This window comes from Salvelinus sp. IW2-2015, linkage group LG31 (genome assembly GCF_002910315.2).
Source record: "Salvelinus sp. IW2-2015 linkage group LG31, ASM291031v2, whole genome shotgun sequence".
NCBI lineage: Eukaryota > Metazoa > Chordata > Actinopteri > Salmoniformes > Salmonidae > Salvelinus > Salvelinus sp. IW2-2015.
Window position 1 is genome coordinate 15713250 of NC_036870.1, and position 9928 is coordinate 15723177.

The window sequence follows — 9928 nt, forward strand, 5'->3', positions numbered from 1 at the left end:
GACCTGCCCATCCGAGGAAAGATCCCTGTTGTTTCTGGGGTGTCCAATGTCTACCACACAACCCGGCTCTGTGAGAGGGTAAGCAGCACTAAGCGCTACTGTTAGCACCACTAAGCACCAGGGTAAGCAGCACTATATTGTTAAAATAACTTAGAAAATTGTAAAGGGATCAAGCTATCATTTCCTGTGCATCTGCATGTTTTACAACCAATGCTCAGACTCATGAAATAGCCTACTATGATTGATGAGATCGCTCCAATTCCACTTGACTGGGAGAAAGGTCAGAGAAACTTATCATGTCATCATTTCAGTTGTTCCAGCCGAAGAGTGACTTTGACCTGACGGACCCCAACGGCTACCTGTTGAGCTCTGGGTACAGCAGCCTCCATGACCCCAACCTCAGGAAGTACCTCCACCGCAAAGACATCCACCAACGCCTCCTTAACCTGGGCTTCATCACCAAGGATGAGAAAGTTAGTGAGCTTTCAGCCTTTTACAATAAGCCCTGTTGATTCCTTTTATGAAYTGTATCATAATGTTTGGTGTGATTGGAAGAGTTTTGGCGCACTTGGATAGTACTGACACCACAATATAACAGCCCTCAGGAGAAATAAAGTAATCCTAAATAGAAGTTCTTACCCTTAGACCCATCCATGTCTCTACCATGTACACTACCAGTCAAAAGTTTGGACACGCCTACTCTTCAGGGGTTTTTCTTTATTTGTACTATTTTCTACTTGTAGAATAATAGCGAAGACATAAAAACTATGAAATAACACATATGAATCATGTAGTAACCAAAAAGTGTTAAACAAATCAAAATAATTTTTGATTTTTCAAAGTAGCCACCCTTTGCTTTGACAGCTTTGCCCACTCTTATTTTCAAACCAGATGGGATGGCGTATCGCTGCAGAATGCTGTGGTAGCCATGCTGGTTAAGTGTGTTTGAATTCTAATAAATCACAGACAGTGTCACAGAAAAGCACCATCACACCTCCTCCTCCATGCTTCATGGTGGGAACCACACAATGCGGAGATCATTGTTCCTACTCTGTGTCTCACAAAGATAGGCGGTTGGAACCAAAAATCTCAAATTTGGACTCATCACTCAAAGGACAGATTTCCACCAGTATAATGTCCATTGCTCTTGTTTCTTGGCCAAGAAAGCCTCTTCTTCTTATTGGTGTCCTTTAGTAGTGTTTTCTTTGCAGCAATTCGACCATGAAGGCCTGATTCACGCCTGGTCCTCTGAACAGTTGATGTTGAGATCTGTCTGTTACTTGAACTCTGTGAACCATTTATTTGGGCTGCAATTTCAGGTGACTACCTCATGAAGCTGGTTGAGAGAATGCCAAGAGTGTGCAAMGCTGTCATCAAGGCTACTTTGAAGAATCTCAAATATTATATTTTGACTTGTTTAACACTTTTTTGGTTACTACATGATTCTATATGTGTTATTTCATAGTTTTGATGTMTTCWCTATTATTCTAYAATGTGTAAAATAGTAAAAATAAAGAAAAACCCTGGAATGAGTATGCGTGTCCAAACTTTTGACTGGTACTGTATGTAGTCTAATTCTATGGTCTCGACACCCTATTTCCCATTCTTCAGATTATCTGTTCAGTCAAAGAGTTGAACCGCTATAGAGATCACCTGGCGGATGTGGAGTTGGACTGGGGTCGGAGATTCAGGACAGAACAGGTGAGTCTGGGCGAGTTCAGATTTCAGATACCAGGGCTTTGAGAGGGAGAGAGAGCGAGTGAGCGAGAGAAAGAGACATTCTAGCCATGTCGTCATCGACTGCAATTTCAGTGACATGATGCTTCCCTCCCCGGTTTTAGAAAGAATTGTTGCACAAGTTATATGTTTACATGTTTTTCTCTGTAATTCCAGAAAGAGTCTGTGCGTAAGTTCCTGACCCTCCAGCAGCAGGGTCAGATCCCTGAACACGTGACTCTATCCGATGTCACAGAGTGGTTACTGCACAGGGGAAGGAGCCTCTTTAGCAAGAGACAGCAGTCCAACAGGGCCAGGTGAGACAGAGAGGGCACAGACAGGTTGGCTGACAGGCTACTAAGGGACCTGGGAAAGGGCTACTGTTACTGTATAGACACAAAACATGAAAGATGCCGGCATAGTACCTGATGAGAATAATATGAGTAAGATGAAGAAATTAAGTGCAAAACAAGTATGGTATGTGTGTCTTACAACACCAGAAAAGTAGCAAGGAAAAATGCCCCATGGAAGTTCTCTATATTGATTTATTATGGGAGCTATGGTGAATGTGGCTGCACATGGAGAAAAACACTTACTTACACGGTGCTTTGATGTCTGAAAACCCCCTTTAGAAGGTTCCCTTCCAGGTATGGGCTGGAGGAGGACTGTTATCTTGCTAGACTGTCCAGTATTGCTATGGGGGGCAACATGGTAGATCTAGACTGCTGCMCTAGCCTCACCTGCAGGTCAGAACTGGTAAGACATCAAATCAAACATGAGGGCTACTGTTATTAGGCCAACTAGAATGGCTGGGGGRAAAAAWGGSATTCAAATATAGCCACAACATCAGTAATGAAACCAATACATAAAAGTGAATATACATCTCTATATTCCACTGAACAGGTGAAATAAAGTTCTGATATACTGTAGTATTTTGTAACATAAAAGTCAAAATAACTTTTGGTACATTTATATTCAGTCACTGACTTGAGAACCCTCTCTCCCTGGTCTTAGTTGTGGAATGCTAAGGGTCGTGCATTGCTGCAGGAGGTCAGCAAGGAGGTGAAGAGAGAGATGAGGCTGGAGCAACGATGGGTCACAAACCAACAGGAAAAAGAGAAAATGGTATGGCTTTGGATTTTAATTTTATGTTTCAACTCTCCTTAGTCGTGGTCACACTACACTTACTAGTTCAAACGGCAGGTTAAGGATAGCCCTGGTCTTAGTCGTGGTCACACTACACTTACTAGTTTCAAACGGCAGGTTAGGATAGCCCTGGTCTTAGTCGTGGTCACACTACACTTACTAGTTCAAACGGCAGGTTAAGGATAGCCCTGGTCTTAGTCGTGGTCCACTAACACTTACTAGTTCAAACGGCAGTTAAGGATAGCCCTGGTCTTAGTCGTGGTCACACTACACTTACAGGTTCAAGCGCAGGTTAAGGATAGCCTGGTCTTAGTCGTGGTCACTACACTTACTATGTCAAACGGCAGGTTAAGGATAGCCCTGGATCTAAGAGCATGCAGTGGGAAAAGCCAGTGTGTTTTGTTGCAAAAAGCATCAATGACTTCACCAACAGAAACAAATACATGGATCGCAACTTAAAATAATATTGTTTTGATCACTTGCTCCTAGAAAACGAGAGAGACAACAGAAGAGACGTCTCAAAGGCCAGAAGAAAGAGAGGCATTCTCCAACCAAGACAGATTCACAAGACAACCCAGAGAGCATGGAAAACATCCTGATATCAGTWTCAAATCCTGACAACACCCAATGTGAGACTTTCCTACTGATGTTTGCTCTGAACAGACAAGTCCTGAAGTATGGCGCAGTACATAAGCTGTTTGTAAAGGAATTAGCCAGTAAGAGATGCTTTGATGTTTAGTCTTTGTTTTTATCCCTCATCAGTCGACCCCTCTGATCATCAATCCTTACCTTCTCCAGTGGAACAGAAATGTGACCTAACGAGAGTAAGAATCTTAATTTATCACTTATAGTGGAGGTGATTTATTTCTGATCCAAACTAGGGCACTACGTAGTGAATAGGCTGTCATTTGTATGTGTTTGTATGTGGTTAACATCTTACTTATGAAAAGTTGTATTTGTGTTTATAGAAACTCTCGGCTCTGTGTCAAAACATGGTCGAAGCAGTGAATCAGAAGTCCATCATCTCTGCCCACAACCTCTGTAAGTAGAAGGCAAGGATTCCTCTCATCTTTCAGTTTAAAATATTTTAGGATTTAGTAAATCAGCATTACTATGAAACGCCACACTGAGATTCAGGGGTGCAACTTTGGTTTTTCGAAGTGGGGCGGACATCTTTTCTTTATCCGGTCGGTTAAACACTCTAAACAGCCTACCCGACCGCTCGGAGGCGTCCGCATGGTCCTAAAGCACCCGCTGCCACGTTTTGTATCACATTACAATGATAAAACTTGGGGGGCCATTTGTTTATAACATGACAGTTTATCTATAACAGTATTTTAACTGTATCTTCAATATAGAGTGAAAACAATCATCATAATTTCTTGCCTTAGGTAACTTTTAACTTACTCATTCTATACTCTATGTGTATAGTATAAAGAGTGTTTTGTTCATGTCTTGTAGGTGCTGAGGGCCCAGGGCTGGTTGACTCTGTCTCCTCGACCTTGGTGACCTGTAGCAGTCTGATTGGACAAGCTGGCTTCCTTCAGTCCATCACCCAGCAACTGTCTGAAATGTAAGTCTGCACTTTCAAACATTTGTAAATATTTGCTTTTATATGTATGGAATGTGCTGTATAGATATTCCGCAGTTGATTAATTGACATGTATGGTCCAGTGAGTTTTATCTGTAAAAGCTGTGGTTCAGTCCATGTTTTCCCATTTCTTCTTTTGTTCACTATAAATGGGAAGGCTATGTAGAGTGTTGTTGCAGTGAATTTGTATATGTTTCCCACCGCAGAGAACAGAGGCTACTGAAGGAGCATTTTAAAGGAACTGTGAGTTTTGATTTCTATTCATTCTGCCACATGCATTATTAGTCACTTGTTAAGTCAAGTAAACGAGAACATCTAGGTATCAATATGAAATATAACTGTCATTCACGTCTACTGGAAATACAGTCTGAATGTGACATGGGTCCAGTCCGAACGAAGTTTGAATGGATCTTGTGCATTGATTGTTCATGCCATGCTCTCCACATAGATCACCACTGAGGACCTACACACCATCATACACAGTGTGGTGGTGACCGTAGTGGAGGAGGTCAACGGGATCCTCATCCCAGCCATCATGGCCTTCGAGTATGAGCGCCTAACAGGCTCCGTCAGCTCCAGTGACATACCCAGCAGTGACGTACCCACCTACAGCAGCCCCTCCTCCTCTGACTACTACCAGACATCCTCCTTCAGCACTAGCCTGCAGTCCTCCTCCCCTCAGATAGGGCTGTCCAGCAATACACCTACACCTCCCATCATGCCGTTCAAACCTACTACCGGTGTCATCAGACAGGGGACATTGACCGTGAGCTTTCCTGAAGAGGCTGATCGAGAGTCTGAGAGAGAAACTGAGGGAGAGGCATCTCTCTCAGTGGACCTGGCTGCCTACAGTAGCCCAAGCCCTTCTGAAAACCAATCCTCGCCTTTAGAGACAAGTCCTCCGTGCTTGGGGTCTTCAGGAACCAGTTTTGAATCTGCTGGAACCCGTTTKGAATCTTCTGGATCCAGTCTGGGGGCTTTAGGAACCAACCTGCTGGTGAAGGTCGAGGCCGTTATTCAGGAGGTGATAAGGGGAGCCGTAGATAAACTAGAGGCAGAGAGGAACAACAGGCACGGAATAAGGGTGAGAAACATGAGTCCTGAGGAAAAGGCTGAGAGTGTCTCCAAGAGTACTGAGGCTGCATCAAGAGAGAGTAGTGGTGAGAGGAGAGTCAGGGGAGTGGGGAACAATGGTAAGAAGGTGGAGACTGTTGCAGATAGAGTGGCAAAGACAGAAGTGTCGACTATTGCAGACACAACAGCCAAGACTGAACTTCTGACTATTGAAGATACAATGGCTAAACTGGAGATAAAGAAAGTTGAGATTATTGCTGATGTGATACCCAAGACTGCAAGTGAGGAGGTGGCCACTGTTGTGGATGCGATGGAAAAGGTGGAGGCTAAGGAAGAGGATACTCTTGCAGATGAGATGGCAAGGACTGAATTTACAGAGGTGCCAATTATTGCAGGTACAACAGCCAAGAATGAAGTTCAGGAAGTGGAGACTATTGCAGATGTAACGGAAAAGACCAAAATTAAGGAAGTAGTTGAGATTAACAAGAGGGACACCCAAGAGGCAAAGGTAAAGGCTAGTTTTGAGACAGAGGTCAAGCTGACTAAAAGGTTGGACATTGACGCTAAAACGGAAGAAGCCAATGCTAAGATGAACGCAGATGAACAAGCAAATACCATATCGGAGTATAACATCAGGTGCTATGAGCTTATTCTAACAGCTGGAGAGTCCAAGATAGAAGTCAGAGATGAGAAAATAGAATGCAAGGTAGAACTCAGGGATGAGAATATTGATGCAAAGAATGAAACTATGGATGCAAAGGATTCTGTTGAGAATGCACATGCTGAGAAAAGTGAACACAGCCACGTAAGCCCTGAGCTATTTCAGTCATCATCAGACAGTGATGAAGGTGGTCCTTCGATATTCCCCATGAGCAGCATGTTGAAGAGCGCTGCCCTGTCCTCGGACCAGGTTGATGAGATCCTAGACAAGGTAATGTATTGTACAGTCCCTTGTTTTATGCATAGTTTATTCTATTGACTCTATGGACGACATGTATTGTACTTGTTCCATCAGTGCTCGGTTTATGTGTTCTGATGCATGCATATCAAATAAAGTGTATTCAATTCAAGGTAATCGATGTCCTGACTGGGGAGGGCCACAAGGTCATCTTCTCAGACAGGCCAAGTATGACCTCAAGCCCAGACTCCACGGTGTGTATTGCCTCAAGCCCAGAATCTAGACCAGGTCTTACCTCTACTCCAGTGGGCATAGCAAGAAGTTCCTCCATCCCTGAGGCCAGACCAAGCAGTTCTTCTGCCACCCCAGGGTCCAGCCCCAGCAGTGAGTCCCTGTGCTGCATGTCCAGCGGCCACGATCAGGAGATCCATGTCCAATGCCCATCTGACCCACCTGGTAAGCTCCTAGGAGGCCAGGCCAGCACCCTGAGATCTCAAAACCCACTGCTGCTCAATGAAAAGGATCTGTCAGACAGGGAGCTAATGCCCTATGCCAACAGCATTATCAACATTATCATGCAGAAGATGCACCATGATGATGACCTTTACGAGTCCGTGGGTGGCCAGAAACCACTGTCCCCAAGAAGGCGATCACGCCCAGCTCTTCTGTCACAATACTCTCCTCTGGACAATGCCAAGATCCCTGTGCTTTACATCCCCAAGAGGGCTGATCGGAAATCACTGAAGTCAGTTGATCCGAAGGCCCTAAGAGTAGTCAGGTGGGTGCTGCAGACCATCCATAGACGCCATGGGTGGCTGGGTCAGGCTAACGACCACAGCAGACAGGCCAAAGAAAGCTTGCTGCTCTGTGATGTCATCCAGGTCCTGCTTGAGAAGCTCGACCACAAGATGGCCACTACTGGAGATCTACAGGTGGCACCTACCCAAACATATGCCCTACATACTGACGACCGCTTCAAGAAGAAGTTGCAGGAGGCTACAGTTGAACCCATCAGCGATATCATCGGACATCTGTCCATCAATCTGCTGAGGTCCGAGTCTTGCTTCGAGCCCAAGAAGAGATGGTCATCGTCAAGCACCCTGGCTAAGAGCGTCTCGATGACCAACCTGGGGAGCCGAGCTGTGGCTTCGGCTGTGGCCATGGACATCAGCTCCAATGTGGTTGAGAAGCTCAAAGAGGCCTCRGGTAGCAGCAAGACCACTTGCTCGATGACTAACCTTCGGGACTTTGTCAGAGCCATGACCGTCAGYCATCCAGAGCTCAGCCAGCAGGCCACCTCGGGTGGGTCAAAAATTCACAACGTCTACAGGGAGGTTCTGGAGATGGTTGTGACCAAGCTGAGGAGTTTTGTCACCAAAGGGGATTCATTTCACAAGCCCACAGAGCACTTAGCGCAGAAGATGGCGGAGAGCTGCCTCGAGGTAGAATGTGCTTTCATGGAGATTCTGCAGACACTTAAGAGTCACGGAACAGGCGATGAGGCATGCAGCGCCTGGGCAGTTGACTGCATGTCCACGACTATCTCTGACACCATGTTTAAACGTGTGACTGAGGGGGGCCATCCTCCTCATGTTACTCATGTCTCTGGGGCAACGGTCACAAACTGTGGTCCAATCAGAATCAGTGATGTTAACCAGCAGCGGCCTATCAAGATCAAGGCTAGAATGTCCAGGTCCTCCGTGAACCTCCTACAAACCACTGTGGAAAAGTTTGTGCATAAGCTGACGGATGAGCGGGTGTCCATCCCAGAACTAGGAGAAGGAATGTCTACTTCTACCAGTCCCCAGCAAGGAAAGGATCCTGGTAAGATCGACAGAGGAATTTCTCTATTTTTTWAAAGAAAATACATATATATTTTTTCTTCTGTTTTTTAATTCTTGTTATTTTTATTATAAAATGCATAAATAAACAAATAATTCAGCCTTCTTCGCTATTAATACTATGTAATGTTTCCTAAATGTAAATAAAATAATTACCTCTTCTCTCACAGAGAACCTACGTAGACCACAGAGTGTTCAGAGGAGATTCACTACGGAGCCCCCCTCCAAGCTCTCRCCACRGAGCCAACTGAAACGGGAGGAGCTAATTAGTATGCTGTGTGCATTGATGAGCAAATCCATCATTAGCTCCTTGTCTTTGGATAGAGCTTTTCAGGTTCCAGTTGACACAGTCTCAGGTAGGAGTCCTGAATACCTTTATTGATCCTGTATGATATTCATCACACCTCATATTAGATAGAATTTGGTGCAACATATGCCATAGGCTACTGTATATTATTTAATTAAATCCTTATGTATTTTTCTTTCCACAGATACAAAGGAAAGCAGAGCTTCTGCTGTGAAGTTGGGTACGAATGCCAGAACGTTGGTGCCAACGCCCCCTCCTCGCCCCACTAACAGTCAGAGGGATAATAAGCCTGTCCAAGAGGACAGCAGGAGGAGAATCCGACCTCTCCGTACTCTTCAGGCTGCCAAGAGGTAAGTAGCCCAGAGGTTAGAGGCAGACCAGTAGCGCTGGAAAGTCACTGGGTCAAATCCAAGGCAGGGCAATGGAAAAAAATGTGGGAACTGAAATTACAACTGAAGGGCTGGTGGTTTCAGATACATTTTTGAATATCCTTTGCAAGATGGACTAATAAAGTTATATATTTTTATTCCCTTATTCTTTAAAAAAGGGTGGTCAGCTCCATGGACTTGGACATTTCCAGGACCACTAGTAGAAGCACTGGGATGGTGGCTCAGCTGGCTTGTCCAGTCAACAGCAACAACAATCTCTTCAGCGAGCCTTCCAGCACCTCTGCAGCCATCTCAAACACATCCCTAGCAGCCTCTGAGATCACTGAGAATTTGGTGTGTAAACTCCTCCAGGGGGATTCTCCAGACTTCATGTCATCCAGCAACCACACCAGCCCAAGGCCCTGAAGAACAACATTCAACTAATGGAACTGCATAAACCTCATTTTCTAAATATCTAGGCTTAATACAAATAATTTTGCAATGACAGTATTTGGTCACTTGTTCATGATTTTAATATGGTTAATATGATCATTCAAAGTAGACTACCTGAATTTCGCAAATTGTGGTGTAAGCAAAAATACTGGTAAGTAACCCACTAAAGGTTTCCTCATGTGTCTGTTCTGTAAGCATAAACCATAAAATGAAAAGGGTGTAAGTGAAATATTGACTTCATTCCTTGCCAGCAAATCACGAACGCTGTGAATGTGTTGTAAACATTTCATAGCAATCATAACCAAAGGTTATCTATTATATTGACAAGATAGCCCAGTGACCGCCCTTACAATGGAAATAYATATCCTCAATTAGTAAAGGCGAGTGAGGTAAGGGGGGGACCATTTTAGCCCATAGACAATGAAACCAATGTGTGCGCGTCCTCCGCTATCATTATCAGCAGTTGGTCAGCGCCTCTGCGAGGGCAGATACCCGTGTGAACAACATGCACAAGTAGTAAGAGGTTGTGTTCGT

At 44.6% G+C, this 9928-nt stretch overlaps 1 protein-coding gene across 1 annotated transcript; it reads left to right on the top strand.

Moving 5' to 3' along the window:
- The first annotated feature begins 6923 nt into the window (after positions 1–6923).
- LOC111955953 (uncharacterized) lies at positions 6924–9407 on the top strand. Its single transcript, XM_023976342.2, has 4 exons — positions 6924–8249; positions 8437–8622; positions 8758–8923; positions 9121–9407. The coding sequence occupies exons 1-4, from the start codon at positions 6968–6970 to the stop codon at positions 9365–9367; spliced, it is 1881 nt and encodes a 626-aa protein (XP_023832110.2). The 5' UTR covers positions 6924–6967; the 3' UTR covers positions 9368–9407.
- The last annotated feature ends 521 nt before the right edge of the window (positions 9408–9928 follow it).